This window comes from Capra hircus, chromosome 7, assembly GCF_001704415.2.
Source record: "Capra hircus breed San Clemente chromosome 7, ASM170441v1, whole genome shotgun sequence".
Classification (NCBI taxonomy): domain Eukaryota; kingdom Metazoa; phylum Chordata; class Mammalia; order Artiodactyla; family Bovidae; genus Capra; species Capra hircus.
Window position 1 is genome coordinate 68659249 of NC_030814.1, and position 20815 is coordinate 68680063.

A 20815-nucleotide genomic window follows, 5' to 3' on the forward strand; every position below is an offset into this window, starting at 1 on the left:
ATTTGTGTCCAGTACAGGTGGAAATAATTTCTGTCCAGTAATGCAAGAAATCAGCCAGCTTAACTGAAAACAGAAATACTTCACCATGTAAATTTAGTGGGAAAGGATCGTTTCTTCAGTACATGCATTGTGAAACTGGATACTCATATGCCAAATAATAAGATAGAAATCTTATTTTACATCTTATACAAAAATCAACTAAAAATAGAGTAAAGGTCAAAATATAAGATGGAAAATTGTTAACTTCTAGAAGAAATTATTAGGAGAAACTTCCTTGACATTATGTTAGTAATGATTTTTTGGATATGGCACCAAAAATTCAGGCAACAAGGGCAAAAATAGGCAAGTAGTATCATATCTAACTAAAATGTGTCTTCACAGCAACATGCTGCTGCTGCTGCTGCTGCTGCTAAGTCGCTTCAGTCATGTCGGACTCTATGTGACCCCATAGACGGCAGCCCACCAGTCTCCACCGTCCCTGGGATTCTCCAGGCAAGAACACTGAAGTGGGTTGCCATTTCCTTCTCCAAGGCAGGAAAGTGAAAAGTGAGAATGAAGTCGCTCAGTTGCGTCCGACTCAGCGATCTCATGGACTGCAGCCTACCAAGCTCCTCCGTCCATGTGATTTTCCAGGCCAGAGTACTGGAGTGGGGTGCCATTGCCTTCTCCATCACAGCAACATTAACAATCACAAAATAGGCAATGTACACACTGGGAGAAAATATTTGCCAACTATATATCTGATAAGGAGTTAATATATGAAACATATAAGACCTTAGTGAATTTAACAGCAGAAAAACAGCTCAATTATAAAACTGGCAAGTACCTAAATTGACATTTTTACAAAGAAGATACACAAATGGCTAATAGGCTCATCATAAAAAGGGGTTCAGCATTCACTAATTATCAGGGAAATGCAAATCAAAACCACAATAAGATGTCCCCTAACACCTCTCAGACTGTGAAGAAGGCTGAGCTCCGAAGAACTGATGCTTTTGAACTGTGGTGTTGGAGAAGACTCTTGAGAGTCCATTGGACTGCAAGGAGATCCAGCCAGTCCATTCTGAAGGAGATCAACCCTGGGATTTCTTTGGAAGGAATGATGCTAAAGCTGAAACTCCAGTACTTTGGCCACCTCATGCGAAGAGTTGACTCATTGGAAAAGACTCTGATGCTGGGAGGGATTGGGGGCAGGAGGAGAAGGGGACGACCCAGGATGAGATGTCTGGATGGCATCACGGACCTGATGGACGTGAGTCTGAATGAACTCCGGGAGATGGTGATGGACAGGGAGGCCTGGCGTGCTGCAATTCATGGGGTCACAAAGAGTTGGACATGACTGAGTGACTGAACTGAACTGAATATATGATGCTGTGAAAGTGCTACACTCAATATGCCAGCAAATGTGGAAAATTAATCAGTGGCACAGAACTGGAGAAGATCAGCTTTCATTCCAATCCCAAAGAAGGGCAATGCCAATGAATGTTCAAACTATTTCTTTAATATTGCCCTCATTCACATGATGGGAAGGTATGCTCAAAATCCTTCAAGCTAGGCTTAAACCAGTAACTTTCAGATGTACAAACTGGATTTAGAAAAGGCAGAGGAACAAGAGGTTGAATTGCCAACATTCATTGTATCATGGGGAAAGCAAGGGAACTCCAGAAAAATATCTAATTCTGCTTCATTGACTATTCTAAAGCCTTTGACTGTGTGGATCACAACAAACTGTGGGAAACTATTAAAGAGATTGGAGTAACTGACTATCTTGCCTGTTTTCTGAGAAACATGTATGTGGGTCAAGAAGCTACAGTTAGAATCAGACATAGAACTATGGACTGGTTCCAAACTGGGAAAGGAGTATGACAAGTCTGTCCATTGTCACTCTGCTTATTTAAGTTATATGCAGAATATGTCATGTGAAATGCTGTGCTGGGTGAATCACAAGTTGGAATCAAGATTGCTGGGAGATATATCAGTAAGAGTGGCATCATCAGATATGCAACTGAGACCACTTTAATGGCAGAAAGTGAAGAGGAACCAAAGAGTCTCTTGATAAACGTGAAAGAGGACAGTAAAAAAAAAAAAATGCTGGCTTAAAATTCAACATTAAAAAAAAAAAACTATATAATGCCATCCAGTCTCATCACTTCATGGCAGATAAAATTGGAAAAAGTAGAAACAGTGACAGATTTTATTTTCTTGGACTCCAAAATCACTGCAGTACTTGACTGCAGCCATGAAATTAAAAGACACTTGTTCCTTGGAATTGAAACTATGACAAACATAGACAGCACGTTAAAAAGCAGAAACATCACTTTGGTGACAAAGGTCCATGCATTAAAGGTATGACTTTTTCAGTAGTCAGGTATGAGCGTGAGATTTGGACCATAAAGAAGGCTGAGCACTGAAGAATTGATGCTTTTGAATTGCGGTGCTGGAGAAGACTCTTGAGAGTGCCTTGGACTGCAGGGAGATCAAACTCATCCATCCGAAATGAAATCAATCCTGAATATTCATTGGAAGGATTGTTGCTGATGCTGAAGCTCCAATACTTGGGCTACATAATGTGAAGAGCTGACTTATTGGAAAATACCTTGATTCTGGGAAAGACTGAAGGCAAAAGAAGGGCATGACAGAGGACAAGATTGTTAGAAAGCATAACTGACTCAATGAACATGAATTTGAGCAAACTCCAGGATGTAGAGGAGGACAGGAGAGCCTTAGCATGTCGACAGGACTGCAAAGAGTCAGACAAGACTTATCAACTGAAAAATAGTAACAGGAAATAATAGGGAGCTATGGGTCTAAAGTTCAGGACACTTGTACATTCGGTTGTCATAGAATTGGAATTGTGATTGATACTGTTTTAATACATTTTTTTTCTTTTCCATCTGAGTCCACAGATCATTAAAGTGTGTTGGAGTTTTGCACAGAAGAGGATGCATATATTACTAGTTTAGAGAAAGTCTGCAGAGATTATGGCCATATTGTGACTTTACCAAGAAGCTAACTCAAGATTTATTTATCTTTTTAATAATTTTAAAGTGAGATTTGTCACATAGTTCTGAATTTTATACTGTTTTAAAGAAAACAGTTATGTTTTGCTGCTCAGTGGGTCCTTTGGTCTTGATAACATGCTGAGGATGAGATTTAACCAGGTTAGAGTAAATGCAAAGAGGATGCCGTATGGTAGGGGGACACAGACATTAATATAATTACTATAAGAAAATTAGGCACATATTAGTAACTTATCCCCTAGTCAAAGGGGATAAGTTATTAATCAAAGGCAAAGCAGTGAAATTAATTCATTGCTTTATATTTTATTTTATTTTCACTATATAAATACATATAATGTATTTAATGTGCATATAATGCATATAATGTGCCATATATATAGTACAACATTGTTATTTATTAAGTAAAATCTTGCTAAACAATATTCCACAATCTTTTCCCAGGATAAGTGACCCCATTTTAATGCTTTTCTTGATTATAAATTTGTTAATTGAATGGGGTAATAAATCCTAAAATGCATTGAGGCTTTTCTCTGTGAAAGGTACTATGTAAACATCTGACATATATTATTCCATTTTGTTCTTAGAATATTTTTTAGAACAACTTTAGAAGCTTAGCATAAACTAGAACCTTAAGTAATTTTTCCCAGCCAACTGCTTAACCAGTGGTGGGCCTGGCAGGTTAGATTTTTCTCTGTGTCTAAATTCTTATTGTATTGCACCACCTCTAACTTTCCACTTCAGTAGAACAGCTGACTGGAGTAGTATTTTCACGTATCACTTATCTACTCGTCAATAAAAGGAAGGAAGTATTTTGACATAGCAAAATTTAGTTTAGTCACAATCACCAATAATTTCCTCTGTTGTTGTTGTTCAGTCACTAAATTGTGTCTGACTCTGCAACCACATAACTGCAGCACACCAGGCTTCCCTGTTCTCCACTATCTCCCAGAGTTTGCTCAAACAGGCAGGAAAACTCTCTGATACTGTTTCTATTATTCAGCCAAGTACCAATAAGTACTATCTGCAACTCTTCAGTCTGTAGATTTCTAACTTACAAAATTTTAACATACATGATGTGACATCTCACAGGTATTAAGCCATGTTTTGGAATAATGAAGTTCATCCTTCTTTGGGATTCTGGGAATGCAACATCAATTGAGTTGACTCTTTTTTCTCTAGGTGCAGAACTGAGTTCATCTTCAAATAAGCAAAGTCAACTAAATTTCCAAGATTTTGGCCACAGTGGACTTGGACATTGGGGATCAATTACAGGAGAGAGAGAAATGTCTAAAGAGTTGATGATGTAACAGTCTGCATATAAAGTGTTACAACTTACCTTTCCGTCTTCCAACAGTAGGTCTGAGGGAACTAAGTATAAAATGTGTTAGTCTGTATTCACTGAAACAGGTAATAGGAAAGAAAGCTGCTTTAACTAACCAATACCTATGCAAATGGAAAAATATTTCACTAGACAGAGTTAAGTTGTTTTCTAATTCCAGTGAGTCTTGGACAAAAGGAAACTAAAAATGGCCATGCTGCTGCTGCTGCTGCTAAGTAGCTTTAGTCGTGTCCGACTCTGTGCGACCCCATAGACGACAGCCCACCAAGCTCCCCTGTCCCTGGGATTCTCCAGGCAAGAACACTGGAGTGGGTTGCCATTTCCTTTTCCAATGTGTGAAAGCGAAAAGTGAATGTGAAGTCGCTCAGTCATGTCCGACTCTTCATGACCCCATGGACTGCAGCCTACCAGGCTCCTCTGTCCATGGGATTCTCCAGGCAAGAGTACTGGAGTCTGGTGCCATTGCCTTCTCCAAAAATGGCCATAGTTTTATGCTAAAGAAAATGATATACAGTAGGAGCAATGAGGAATATATATCACAATGTGTTTTCAGAAATTTCCTTCTCATGAATTTTAGCAAATAAAGCAGAGATTCTTATGTCAGACAGAGAGTTTTGATTTGATGTAGACACTTTTAACCAATGACATGACCTTGTAGCCTAGTCCAAGAAGCAATGTCAGTAAAATTTGGTACTTAAACATTTTAAATAATTCAATGTACTGATAGCAAGAAATTGTGCCATTATAAGGCTACATTCTCTCTCAAAATACGCAAGAACTTCAGAAAAGGTGAGTCATAGTATTTTTATAGAATTGAGTTGATTTGGGTTACTAGGGAGTAACTTTGAAGATATGGTTTTCCTGTCTTAGGAAAATATTTTGTTCTGCACAGAGAATAAGCAGTTTCAAAGCAAACTGGAAAAGTAAAGTGTGAACTTGAAATATAAAAATGTAAAAAGAGGTAATATGTACTGGATAGAAATATATTACGTGTGGCTCTGGAGTGATGTGTTACCTTAACTAAGACATTTTATTTCTCTCTATATGATATTTCTCAATGATTAAGATATAGAATGGACAAAGAAGAATGACACTGACTGAGGACCTCTGTGCTTGCTGAACACAATCTGTTTAGGTGCATCTTCAGAGTTGTCCTATAAAGTTGTGGGAATTAAGTTAGCTGAGGCTCAGACAATTTCTTTACTGGTCTTGGACTGACTGTCTACAAGACTTTTTTTTAAGGGTCCCTGATATGTAACTTTTGCAAAAATAAATTCAGGACCCTGACACTGACACATTTACATATAGCAGATTCTGTAAGTTGAAATTCTTTTTTCCTTTTAACTCTATGAATGTCAGAAATATGATTCTTAAAATGACCAACAGAAGCATTCATTGTAGGCCCAACTGTAGTCTCAGGGCAATATTCTCCAAGTTATAATATAACCAAAGGGTATTGTTTCATGTAACTTTGGTGCATTAAGTAAAGTCCATACCCAATAAAGAAATCTATTGGATATCAACAAAAAGAGACCCTGAGTTCCAGCTTCTGCGATCCATATCCTAAAAGCTTCAAGTTCCAGATTTATAGAATATTGAAATTAACTGTTGGTTTCTGTTGTCTAACAAAATGTCAGTTTTTAGTTTAGAAAGAAAAATAGGTGTTGTAGCTATCATCAAAATATCTTTATGATACTCTGAGCTCTCATTCATACAGCATAGAATCAACATACTTATGTGTCTTTCTACAAAATTACTGGCCCATGCAATACGTTAACAGAGCTAGAGCTGTTTGTATAGCACTTGCTATTGGAAACACACGGCCTAGGAGGACTGGTTGGTATTTTTCCTCCCCTGAGTTTAGACCTGGATTAAATGAAGAAATGAGGAAAGTGCCCTATGAGACTGTTCTCTTAATTTCCAAGTCACATTTACTAAAGACTGATTTTTGAACTGAACTGGCTACCTTTTATGAGTATCACACTAACTTACTTTTCAGGCAATGCTTCCATTCATTTTATCAGACAGATAAAATGTTGAAAGCCACTATGCAATAGTCACTATGTAAGGGTGCAGAGAAAGGATGATTCATCAAGTAATACCCTATCCCTAAATCGGTAAACAACTGTCCTGATTTTCCCAGGGCTTCAGTTCAGTCGCTCAGTCATGTCCGACTTAAAATGCAAGCTCCTATCATAGTATAATAGTTCCTACACAAATGCCCTAATGTTCTACACATCAAAAACCCTGATCTCATTGGTATTGTTCTGAGAAACAAAATAGATATTCCATTTTACCTGTAGTTCACTCTGAGTTGAAAATTCTTTAACCAGACTTTCTTTAATATTGCCTACTGCTGGGTTTGTTTATTTATTTATTTTTTCAGTTCTTTCATATATATCTTTATTTCTTTACCCTAGATATTTTTATTTTTAGTACTAACCATTATATAACAACAGATAACAACACTGAGTTTATTGCTTCACTGTTTTTTCACTTACTAAAATTTAACTTTTGGTTGTGAATTGTGTTTTAATTAACAAAACAGCTCAGTGCCTAGAAGCACTGTTGTAAAATAAAAAATAAGTGAATATTGTTTTTAAGGATGAGTGTACTTTAATGATGGTGACTATCCTTTGTTCTTAACTGTTAGGTTATTATTTTTTATTTCTAGGAAAAAAGAAAGAAATTTTTATTTCTTAAAAAAGCAGACGATATCTAGGACTGCCTCTCAGTTCAGCTCAGTTCAGTTGCTCAGTCGTATCTTATTCTTTGCGACCCCATGGACTGCAGCACGCCAGGCTTCCCTGTCCATCATCAACTCCTGGAGCTTGATCAAACTCATGTCCATCATGTTGGTGATGCCAACCAACCATCTCACCCTCTGCCATCCCCTTCTCTTCCTATCTTCAATCTTTCCCAGTATCAGGGTCCTTTTCAATGAGTCAATTCTTCATATCAGTTAACCAAAATATTGGCATTTCAGCTTCAGCATTAGTCCTTCCAATGAATATTCAGGACCAATTTCCTTGAGGATTGACTGATTTGATGTCCTTGAAGGTCAAGGGACTCTCAAGAGTCTTCTCTAACAACACTGTTAAAAAGCATCAATTCTTCGGAGCTCAGCTTTCCTTTATAGTCCAACTCTCACATCCATACATGACTACTGGAAAAACCATAGCTCTGACTAGATGGACTTTTGTCTGCAAAGTAATGTCTCTGCTTTTTAATATGCTGTCTCGGTTGGTCATAGCTTTTCTTCCAAGGAACGAGCTTCTTTTAATTTCAAGGCTGTACTCACCACCTGCAGTGATTTTGGAGCCCAAAATAATAAAGTCTGTCACTGTTTCCATTGTTTCCCCATCCGTTTGCGCTGAAGTGATGGAACCGGATGCCATGATTTTAGTTTTTGAATGTTGAGTTTTAGGTCAGCTTTTTCACTCTCGTCTTTCACTTTCATCAAGAGGCTCTTTAGTTCTTCTTCACTTTCTGCCATAAGGGTGGTGTCATCTGCATACCTGAGGTTATAGATATTTCTCCCGGTAATCTTGATTTCAGCTTATGCTTCATCCAGCCTGGCATTTCGCATGATGTACTCTGCACATAAGTTAAATAAGCAGGGTGACAAGATACAGCCTTGACATACTCCTTTACCAATTTGTAACCAGTCCATTGTTCCATGTCCAGTTCTAACTGTTGCTTCTTGCCCTGAATACAGATTTCTCAGGAAGCAGGTAAGGTGGTCTCGTATTCCCATCTCCTGAGGAATTTTCAACAGTTTGTTGTGATCTACACACAGTCAAAGAATTTGATGTAATCTATAAAGCAGAAGTAGAGGTTTTTCTGGAATTCTCTGGCTTTTATAATGATCTAACAGATACTGGCAATTTGAGTTCTAGTTTTTCTGCCTTTTCTAAATCCAACTTGAGCTTATGACATTTCATGATTCGCCTACTGTTGAAGCCTGGCTTGGAGAATGTTGAGCATTATTTTGATAGTGTGTGAGATGAGTGCAATTATGTGGTAGTTTGAACATTTTTGGCATTGCCCTTCTTTGGGTTTGGAATGAAAATTGACTTTTTCCAGCCCTGTGGCCACTGCTGAGTTTTCAAAATTTGCTGGCATATTGAGTACAGCACTTTCACAGCATCATCTTTTAGCATTTGAAATAGCTCAACTGGAATTCCATCACACCCACTCTGTTCGTTGTGATGCTTCCTAAGGCCCACTTGACTTCACATTCTAGGATGTCTGGCTCTAGGTGAGTGATCCCACTGTCATGCTTATCTGGGTCATGAAGATCTTTTTTGTACAGTTCTGTGTATTCTTGCCACCTCTTCTTAATGTCTTCTGCTTCTGTTAGGTCCATAATTTCTGTCCTTTATTGAGCCCATCTTTGCATGAAATGTTCCTTTGGTATCTTAATATTTTTTGAAGAAATATCTAGTCTTTTCCTTTCTATTGTTTTCCTCTATTTCTTTACATTGATCACTGGGGATGGCTTTCTTATCTCTCCCTGCTATTCTTTGTAACTCTGTATTCAAGTGGGTATATCTTTCCTTTTCTCCTTTGCCTTTTGCTTTTCTTCTTTTCATAGCTATTTGTAAGGTCTCTTCAGACAACAATTTTGCCTTTTTGCATTTCTTTTTCTTGAAGATGGTCTTGATTATTGCCTCCTGAACAATGTCATGAACCTCCACCCATAGTTCTTCAGGCACCCTGTCTATCAAATCTAATCCCTTGAATCTATTTCTCATTTCCACTGTCTAATCATAAGGGACTTGATTTAGGTCATGCCTGAATGGTCTAGTGGTTTTCCCTACTTTCTTCAATTTAAGTCTGAATTTGGCAATAAGGAGCTATTTGACAATAAGGATCTCCTCTAGCAACAATGATATTGTGTACCTCTTTTGTGCCATTATGCATTTTTTATTGCTAGCATTTGCCAACTAAACAGATATACATATTTTTTTTCCCATTTCTCTATGGTACATTTTTTTTCTCACAATATTATTCATGCTGACCAAAGTTACATGAACTAACAGTTGATTTTAAGCTATGAAACAGGAATAATTGCAACAAACCATTAATTCTTGTTCCTTACTGTTTAAAAGAGTAATAGCCCAATCAACATTATCTAAATCTTCGACATAACATGGCATTAAGAGTCTTCTTCAGATGGAACAACACAAAAGAAAGCATATAGTCTATCTGTCACTTAAGCTGAGTAAATGAAGTATAAAACATATTAAAAATAAAAAGTATACTACATTCACAGTTTATATGTGTTTGAGAAGCTGAGAATGTACAAATGGCCATAATTAACATGTAAGTGAAAGCGAAAGAAAGTCGCGCAGTCGTGTCCGACTCTCTGCAACCCCGTGGACTGTAGCCTCTTCCGTCCATGGGATTTTCCAGGCAAGAATACTGGAGTGGGTTGCCATTTCCTTCTCCAGGAGATCTTCCCGACCCAGGGATTGAACCTGGGTCTCAGGCATTGTAGGCAGACGCTTTACCATCTGAGCCACCTGGGAAGTCCCCATAATTAACAAGACACATAGAGAAAAAGCTATAAAATGCTGGAGGCCTCTGCCTGTCAGCCTCTGTTACTACAGGCACTCCCCACACATCCCCATGGTACTGCCATGTATCTTCCTCTCCCTGGCCTGAATGAGCATGTGAGCCCTAATCTGACTGCTGCTTTCATCTCATCTTGTCTGGGTGGGGAACAGACGCCAGAGGGCACTGTGCAAGCAGAGTGAAGTCGCTCAGTCGTGTCCAACTCTTTGCGATCCAGTGGACTGTAGCCCACCATGCTCCTCTGTCCACGGGATTTTCCAGGCAAGAATACTGGAGTGGGTTGCCATTTCCTTCTCCAGAGGATCTTCCCAACCCAGGGATCGAACCCGGCTGTCCCGCATTGTAAGCAAGTCGCTTTACCGTCTGAGCCACCGGGGAAGTCCATACAAGCAGAAAGTGAAAGTGAAGTTGCTCAGTCGTGTCCAACTCTTTGCGACCCGGTGGACTGTAGCCTGCCAGGCTCCTCTGTCCATGGGCTTCTCCAGGCAAGAATACTGGAGTGGGTTGCCATTTCCTTCTCCAGGGGATCTTCCCAACCCAGGGATCGAACCTGGGTCTCCTGCATTGCAGGCAGATGCTTTATCCTTTGAGCCACTAGGGAGGCCGTACAAGCAGAGGTAAGGCCTAAATCGAAGCTGAGCTCCAGGAGCTGTGTGACCAAAGAAAAGGAAGGAAATTCTCTGGTGCAGAGCTGCAGGCCAGGCCGAGTGCGTGTGCTCAGTCATGTCTGACTCTTTGTGACCCCATGGACTGTAGCCCATCAGGCTTCTCTGTCCATGGGATTTTCCAGGTAAGAATATTGGAGTGGGTTACCATTTCCTCCTTCGGGGGATCTTCCCAAAGCAGGGATCGAAATTGTGTCTCCTGTGTTACAAGATTATGTACCCCTTGAGTCATTGGGGAAGCTCATAAAATATTGTTTTCAGTCTCTAAGTTGTGTCTGACTTGAGTTACACATAAAAATTTCCAAGGAAAAGTGTAGACATAAAAAGTTAGGAAAGTTTCCAGAAAGGAAAGTTTATTCATTTTTACCTCTTCTTGATTTTTAAAATTATAAGTAATATATTACTTTTCTTGATTTAAACACTTAAGTCTAAAGACAGTAAGCTACAAATCAAAAGCTGTTTTTTGCTCATACCCTCTTTCAAGTGAGATTTCCCTGGTGGCATGGTAGAAGGGTCTGCCTACAATGCGGGAGACCCGGGTTCAATCCTGGGTGGAGAAGATCCCTTGAAAAAGGCAATGGCGACCCACTCCAGTACTCTTGCCTGGAAAATCCCATGGAGGGAGGAGCCTGGTAGGCTGCAGTCCATCGGGTCGCAAAGAGTCGGACACGACTGAGCAACTTCACTTTAACTTTCTTCCAAGTGAAAGTTTTCCATTGCTAGGACTCTACTGCCATCTACTGTGTGGCAAATTAAGTAAAGAAAAATAGTAACTGTCTTCTCCAGTTTCAGTGTACTTTGGTCTATATGAAGTTAAGCCAAATCTTTTTCAAAAGAGCAATGATTACACTGTTGTGTTGAATAAGGCACGATACACAGAGAAACACATTTACCAATAAGGAAACTTGAAATATTTAAACAACTAGAAGTTTGAAGCAGCCACACAGGCTCAAAAACAGGGCTAATTGAAGACCTAGAATTTAAGCATATAGAAAATCCCTGAGTCACATAAGTCAGTTACTTTGGTGAATATGTTGTAGCAACCCAACAGACACTGGGAAAGCAGGGATTTGTGTGACTTGTTAAATTGTGAGTGATGAGCCTGGCTGGGAGTTATACAGAAATGAGTGTTTTAGTTACCTTGCTTATCTTTGCTGGCTATGAGACTAGATTTTAAACTTAAAGATCACTTGATAAGATGCTTACCAGAGAAAAATGGAAGTGAAGCATTCAATTCAGATATTGAAATTGATTCAACAAAAGTTTCAGTATTGACTGAAAAACAATTCATTCTAAGTAAACATTAATAAATGTTCCTTTTTATGCTCCTGTTTTGTTTCATTTAATGTTTTATGCTCTTTTTCTTTTTGTCTCTGTTAGTCTTTCAAGAGAGTTAAAGCAATACGTTTTCATGGAGAAATGGAATCACACTTCCAATGATTTCATTTTGTTGGGGTTGTTCCTCCCAAATCAAACTGGTCGGCTTCTCCTACTTCTTATCATCCTCATATTCTTTCTAGCCTCTGTGGGTAACTCAGCCATGATTTACCTCATACGTTTGGATCCCCGGCTCCATACACCCATGTACTTTCTCCTCAGCCAGCTCTCCCTCATGGATCTAATGTACCTCTCCACCACTGTCCCTAAGATGGTGTTCAACTTTCTCTCCGGCCAGAAAGGCATCTCCTACCTGGGATGTGGAGTGCAATCTTTCTTCTTCCTGACCATGGCATGTTCTGAAGGCTTGCTCCTGGCCTCAATGGCCTACGATCGTTATGTGGCTATCTGCCACCCCCTGCACTATTGTATCCGCATGAGCAAAAGGATGTGTGTGAAGATGATTATGGGATCTTGGATCTTGGGGTCTCTCAACTCCCTGGCACACACAGTCTATGCCCTCCATATTCCTTACTGCCAGTCCAGGGCCATTGATCACTTCTTCTGTGATGTCCCGGCTATGTTGCCTCTGGCCTGTATGGACACCTGGGTCTATGAGTACATGGTTTTTGTGAGCACAAGCCTCTTTCTCCTCCTTCCTTTCCTTGGCATCACTGCTTCCTATGGCCGAGTTCTTTTTGCTGTCTACCGTATGCGTTCAAAAGATGGAAGAAAAAAGGCCTTCACCACCTGTTCAACACATTTAACTGTAGTGACATTTTACTATGCACCTTTTGTCTACACTTATCTTCGGCCCAGGGATCTCCGCTCACCAGCAGAAGATAAAATTTTGGCAGTCTTTTACACCATCCTCACCCCCATGCTCAATCCCATTATCTACAGTCTGAGGAATAAGGAAGTCCTGGGGGCCATGACGAGAGCGTTTGGGATATTCTCTTTTACAAAGTAATAACTATGGCTCTCTTTACCCTCCTTTATTCTCTCTTTCTATGGTGATTAGGATACCCTAGAGCACTACTATCCGATAGAAATATATGAGCTATTCTGTAATTTGAAATTTTCACTTAAAATATAGCTACTAAGCATCATTTAAAAAGTGAAATTAATCTTAATAATGTATTTACTTAATCCCAAAGTTATAATCAATACTGAGATTAAAAACATTGATATTAATGACATATTATTGTAAAATATTATGCAATATATTTGTCACATGCATGTACATATATCACTTATAATAATATACTGACATTATCATTTCTACATGCAATTGATACAAACTTTTTGATGCAATCTATTACCTTATTTTCATTCTAAGTCTTTACAGCCCTTATATTTATATTTATAGGCCATTGCAATTTTTGACTAGACACATTTTTAAGTGCCCATTAGCCACATAGGGCCAGTGGTTACTGTGTTGGAAAACGCAGGCCTAGAACATGCAATCAAATGTTTTCAAATGTTTCAAATGTAGTGTATAAAATTATATTTGTGATATATAAAATATGGATAGTGGGACATTAAGTAACAAGCATAGCAAGCTTACTAGTGTGTTTATGAGGTTTTTTTTTTTTAACCTGTTTCAATCTTTTATTTTGATTGTAATTAACTTCCAGAGTCCATCATAATGTAATATCCTTTATGATACTATTTTGAGGGGGCTTATTTGGCTTAGAATTTTTCAGATTTCAATAAATATATAGAGATTAAGTGACCTTTGTAGAATTGTGAGAATAATCAACAGTTTTATTCTACATTCAAATTAAGAAAAGTATGTATTTAAATGACCTTAAAGAAATTTGTATTTGACAAAGTCATTTACTTAATGGCAGGGAAACAAAGAACTGAGGAGCTACAGCATGCAACATATAAAATGAAAGCAATGTCTCAGATTTCAGTTGTAACATGTAAAATCTGAATGTGGGCTTATACACATTGAAATTCTATGCTAATATGTCATAATGTTGTGTTTAACGAAAGTTTTACTACTGGTATTTTACTAACACACTTAAGTTATTTCATGTCTCTCCATGGCTGGGGTTATGTAGGAGTTAGTTTTAATGATTAAAGGGGAAAAAAGGCTTAGAGGAGTCCCTCTCCCACAAATTCTCAATTTACTGCCCAAGTTTAAGCTCGTAGGATCTTTTCCTGGTCTTTTAAATTAAATTTCTTCTCAAGTGTTTTCATGACTCAAGTCCATTTTAATTATAAAATATATTCTAGAATTTCTTGATCAAGTTAGTTTCCTGAAATATATATATATGAAAATTTCATTCCACAATCTTTGATTTACTATTGTATTCACAAAACTTTCTAATCTCAAGTTCAGGCTCAGGTGCTTTTATTTATTTATTTATTTATATTTTTTAAAAAATATAAATTTATTTATTTTAACTGGAGGTTAGTTACTTTACAATATTGTATTGGTTTTGCCATACATCAACATGAATCCGCCACAGGTATACATGTGTTCCCCATCTTGAACCCCCCTCCCTCCTCCCTCCCCGTACCATCCCTCTGGGTCGTCTCAGCGCACCAGCCCCAAGCATCCAGTATCATGCATCGAACCTGGACTGGCAATTTGTTTCATATATGATATTATACATGTTTCGATGCCATTCTCCCAAATCATCCCACCCTCTCCCTCTCCCACAGAGTCCAAAAGCAGTTCTAATGAGGTGAATGAAACTGGAGTCTATTATACAGAGTGAAGTAAGCCAGAAAGAAAGACACCAGTACAGTATACTAATGCATATATATGGAATTCAGGTGCTTTTAAAATGCATATCAAATCTACCTTTACCTGTGTCTAACATCCAGCCTACAGACTTAGTGCCAGAATTCCTTTAGACCTCCAGTTTGCCCTTGTAGCCGTCTATTCCTTTCCGCATCTGAAATTTAGCTTGGGTTATTTCCCACTTCTGGAAAGTTTTTCTTCACTTTTTAAAAATGTTTATTTATTTTTTTTTTTACTGTACTCGCTCTCCATTTCTGTGCAGGTGCTTTTTCTAGTTGCCGCAAGTGGGGGCTACTCCCTAATTTCAGTGTGCTGGCTTCTCATTGTGTTGGCTTCTTTTGTTACAGAGCACAGGCTCTAGAATGCAAGGGCTTCAATAGTTGTGGTGCATGGGCTTAGTTGCTTTGCAGCATGTGGTAACTTCCCAGACTAAGGATTGAATCGGTGTTCCCAGCATTACAAGTCAGATTCTTAAACATTGGACCAGCAGGGAGGCCTTCAGATTTTTTTTTTTTTTAAGACTGCCAATCTGAGTTACACTTTTATTAATATATAACACAACATTTTCTTCTCATCATCTTATCCAGTTAATATCTTCCTCTCCCACACCTGTACTCCTATAGTGCTATGGAAGTACTTGTCAGTAGTAACTCTATTTTGTATATCAGGACTCTGTCTGTTATGATATGGAACTGTGCTAACCCTGATAACTGGCAAATTAACATGTTACTTGCTGGGGAAGAGCCTTCTAAGAACTATTGTTGAGAAAGATATTTCTGAAAACTGTACAAAAATGTGGTTTTCTTAATAATGAGGGAAATGTCTTCGCAAGGGAATAAATTGTAAAAGAAAAAATAATAACCTCCAGTTGTAGCTCTTGGCAAACAACTTGTGAAACCTATTGTACTCTATTTTTCCTTTAAAAAAAAGAAAAGAAAATCTTTGACTCCAGAACTGGACCCTGTTTTGTTTACTGCTGAAATCTGTGTTACCCAAATTGCTTTTCTAAGACCTCAAATAAGTGCATTTGTTTTAGAGACTGTCTTTTTTTCTCTGATAGCAGTGCTTATAACATATTTTACTGAATCTTATTCTTGTCTATGTCCATACTTGTCTCCTTTTAGACTTAAGCTCATTGAATATAGTAATATTTAAGAAAATAATGCCAGTTAATATTTAGCAATTATAACTGCTTCTGCAATACTATGATTCTGTTATTTTCTCCACTTTGAGTGAGCACAGGGAGGTTTGGGGCAACAATAAACCCTCCATCAGGTCATAGAGCTAGGAAGAGTAAGTCTCAATTTGGAAAACAGTTTTCTTTGATTCAGAGTTTAAATTCGTAGCCTCTGCATTACCCTGCATGAATAAGAGTCTTGTCATTTTGATATGAGTTTTGGTAATTTTTTTATTTACAAAAAGATACATATATTTGATCTTCATTTCCTCCATTCCTGGCACAGAGCCCCTAAAACACAGAGTTTCTTAAGGGACTAAAAATACAGTAGTCTTCTCTTGTGTAAATAAAGTTATGTAAAATAAAGCTTTATAGAGCTTGTAAATAATATTTTTGTTAAATAAAGTTTGTTATGTAAACGAGGTAACTTTGAAAAAGGCTCTAAGCATCTGGTTGCAAGGGGAGTAAAACTTGTAACTAAAGGGTTGAAACTTTAAGTCTTACTCCCTAGAGCCCCAGAATGAGGAGGTGAACAAGAGTTGATTCACCAATGGCCAAATATTTCATTAACCATACTGATGAAATGATGAGCTTACCTGATGGCTCAGATGGTAAAGAATCTGCTTACAATGCAGGAGACCTGAGTTTGATCCCTGGGTCTAGAATATCCCCTAGAGAAGAAAATGGCAACCTACTCCAATATTCTTGTCTGAAGAATTCCATGGACAGAGGAGCCTGGTGGGCTACAGTCCATGGGGTTGTAAAGAGTCTTACATGACTGAGCAACTAATACACCCACTGATGAAATAAATATTCACATTTTCAGGCAAGACAAGAGAAGTTTAAATGTAGAAATTTTTTTCTACACTTTGCTATTCTCTTGTTACCCAACTCACATGCTAACAAAGTAATGCTCAAAATCCTCCAAACCAGGCTTCAACAGTAAGTGAACCATGAGCTTCCAGATGTTCAAGCTGGATTTAGAAAAAGCAGAGGAACCAGAGATCAAATTGCCAACATTTGTTGGATCATAGGAAAAGCAAGAGAATTCCAGAAAAAAATATCTACTTCTGCTTTATTGACTATGCCAAAGCCTTTGACTGTGTGGATCACAACAAACAGTGGAAAATTCTTAAAAAGATGGGAATACCAGACCACCTGACCCACCTCCTGAGAAATCTGTATGCAGGTCAAGAAGCAACAGTTAACCTGCACAAGGAACAGCAGACTGGTTCCACATCAGGAAAGGAGTACATCAAGGCTGTATATTGTCACCCTGTTTATTTAACTTACATTCAGAGTACATCATGAGAAATGCCAGGCTGGATGAAGCACAAGCTGGAATCAAGATTGCCAGGAGAAATATCAATAAACTCAGATATGCAGATGATACCACCCTTATGGCAGAAAGCAGAGAAGAACTAAAGAACCTCTTGATGAAAATGAAAGAGGAGAGTGAAAAAGTTGGCTTTTTAAAACTCAGCATTCAGAAAACTAAGATCATGGCATCCAGTCCCATTACTTTTGGCCAATAGACAGGGAAATAATGGAAACAGTGAAAAGTTTTATTTTTGGGGGGGTCCAAAATCACTGCAGATGGTAACTGCAGCCATGAAATTAAAAGACACTTGCCCCTTGGAAGAAAAGTTATGACCAACCTAGACAGCATATTAAAAAGCAGAGACATTGCTTTGCCAACAAAGGTCCATCTAGTCAAAGCTATGGTTTTTCCAGTAGTCATGTATGGATGTGAGTGTTGGACTATAAAGAAAGTTGAGCGCTGAAGAATTGGTGCTTTTGAACTGTGGTGTTGGAGAAGACTCTTGAGAGTCCCTTAGACTGAAAGGTGATCCAACCAGTCCATCCTCAAGGAAATCAGTCCTGAATATTCATTGGAAGGACTGATGCTGAAGCTGAAGCCACCTGATGTGAAGAACTGACTCATTTGAAAAGATCCTGATGCTGGGAAGGATTGAAGGTAGGAGGAGAAGGGGATGACTGAGGATGAGATAGTTGGATGGCATCACCAACTTGATGCACATAAGTTTGAGTAAGCCCCGGGAGTTGATGATGGACAGGGAAGCCTGGTGTGCTGCAGTCCAATGAGGTCAAAAGGAGTTGCACACGACTGAGAGACTGAACTTAACTGAATTTCCTATACTGTGCCTTGTTTCCTCATCTGCATCATGAGTTAACCAGACCTCTCTAATGGCAGAAAAACCTGCTCAACCATAAAGATAAGATTTTCTCATTCTGGTGCCAGCCATGAAATTTCTTAAATAATAACATTCCTTTTTATATCCTGTAAGGGGTCTTGATGAGCTTCACTCACCTTGTGCATGCAGGCATCTTTGTTGAACATGTATGTGTAACGCCAATATAGAATTTCCCTTAAAGACAGTGATTGGTGCAGAACAGACTGGTCAGACAACCTGGGGAGATACTGAGCCACACCCAACAAGTTTCTTAGCCTAAATATTTACTTATTGACCATATTAATGTTACAATATATATTATTTGCATTTCTATCTATTGGACATAAATATTGTTTCCTGCATTGGCAAATAAGTCACTGAGCCTCAGAGAGAATTAATAATTAAGCAAGTTGAAACAATTAATCAAATATATAGTTATATAATGGGCTTTCCCCTGTGGCTCAACTGTAAAGAATCCAAGTGCAATGCAGGAGATATAGGAAATGTGAATTCAAACCCTGGATTGGGAAGATCCCATGGAAGAGGGCATGGCAACATACTACACCATTTTTGTGAGAAAAATCCCATGGACAGAGAAGCCTGGTGAGTTATAGTCATGATAGACTATAGAATTGGACATTACAGAGTGACTGAGCTTAGTTATATAATATCAGTGACAGTAACTGTGTAACTCTAGGTCTGGGAAGGAGCAACAAGAGGGAACCATGTCCTAGATCATAACAGATATTAGGTAAGTTCCAGGCAGTTTGAAGGCTTTTGGTTACAGTTAACAGGGGCTGGTCCAGTAATAGCACTTTGAGTGGCCTATCTGTGAAATCTTCCCCTCACCTGAGAATGAGCATTCTTGGTGCCATGGAACATATTTAGCACAAAATCCCTCCAAAACTTTGGTCAAAATGAAACTGAAAGGGAAGGGAATTGTTTAAAAAAAAAAGGAAACAGATGTTGTTCACCATTCAGATCTATAAGAATCCTGACGTCAGCCATGGCAGTTGCTGGTCTACAGCATACCCTGGAAAGAACTTAGAGTGAAAGTAAGGATGAGGCGTTCTGTTCTCCAGGAAGACTGGCAGAACAGATCTTTGCATAGGTATTTTCAAGAGTTTTTTTTTTTTTTTTAATGAACCTGAATCCTTGGGTCTTCCCCTACTTAGGAAAGCACTAATACCATTAACTAAGCTGTCTGTTCCTCATGACTAGCAGAAACCTTCTATCCAAATGTGTGTTTTTCACTTTTTTTTTTCTCTTAAATTGTAGTGACTTAGAAGGATGGGATTGGAGGAGGGGGTGGGAGGGAGGCCCAAGAGGGAGATGATATATGTATACATGTGACTGACTCACTTTGTTGTATGGCAGAAAGTAACATAGCATTGCAAAGCAATTATACCCCAATTCTTAACAAACAAACAACAACAACAACAACAACAACAAAACCCCGCACATTTTGATAGAAGATTGCTTCTCCAAGGGATCCTCCTGACCCAGGAATCAAACCAGGGCCTCTTGAACTGCAGGCACATTCTTTACCAGTTGAGCTACCAGGGAAGCCAGCCACAGTCCATAGGGTCACACAGAGTCAGACATGACTGAAGCGACTTAGCAGGCACCTGCACACCTGAGAGATGCAAGAGTTCTATCTGGTAGACTCTGCGAGCTCTAACCAAAACCTTCTCCAGTTTCTAAGAGGAAAAAAAAAAAAACAAAAAAAAAAACAAAAACCAAAAAACGAAAAACAAGCAAACAAAGAGGACAGAGGAATTTTAGAACACAAACTGGTAACAGGACTCTCTTGCCTAAACTCTAATTAAAGATAGCCTCCTTGGGAATTCCCTGGTGGTTCAGTGCTTAGGACACAGCACTTTCACTGGCCTGGTTTCATTCCCTGGGTTGGGAACTGAGATCCCTCAAGCCACACAGTATGGCGGGGGTAGGGGGGAGGGAAGCAACTTACTTAAAATTGCTTGCCAAGGGCAAGTACTGATTTTAAAGTCCTCTCTAAAAATAATTTAGAAATCTGGTCGTCTGCAAGTAGGCTTAATTGATTTCAGGTGTTATGTGTAACCTAGGGAGTGGTGTGCTGTACTTGATTCGTGACTTAAGGTATCTGTGTGTGTCAGTCTTTCTGTGTGTACAATGTCTATATATGCACATTGTAGATATGACCTTTATATACCTCTAAAGGCATTGTCAAAGTTAATTTCTGAAAGAATTGTATCTAATTGACTTAAAGAAAATTAAGGACTTGTACAAATTCCCAAAAATATAATAAGAACTGACTCAAATGTTAAGTCCATATAATCTTTAGTAAATAAAACCTAGTTTAACTCTTTTGGTTTAATCAATATGAACATGTCTTAGGAGTTATCAACATTAAATACAGTTTGGTCACTTAGTCATGTCCAACTCTTTGTGACCCCATAGACTGCAGCACACCAGGCTTCCCTGTCCATCACCAACTCACAGAGTTTACTCAGATTCATATCCATTGAGTCAGTAATGCCATCCAAATATCTCATCCTCTGTTGTCCCCTTCTCCTCCAGCCTTCAATCTTTCCCAGCATCAGGGTCTTTTCAAATGAGTCAGCTTTTTGCATCAGATGCCAAAGTATTGGAGTTTCAACATCAGTCCTTCCAATGAATATTCAGGACCGATTTCCTTTAGGATGGTCTGGTTGGATCTCCT

General features: G+C 38.6%; 1 protein-coding gene across 1 annotated transcript; it reads left to right on the plus strand.

Annotated features, from left to right (window-relative positions):
• LOC102174112 (olfactory receptor 2L13) lies at window positions 12016–12951 on the plus strand. The gene has a single exon (XM_005682859.2). It carries the CDS (start codon window positions 12016–12018, stop codon window positions 12949–12951), a length of 936 nt encoding a protein of 311 aa, XP_005682916.1.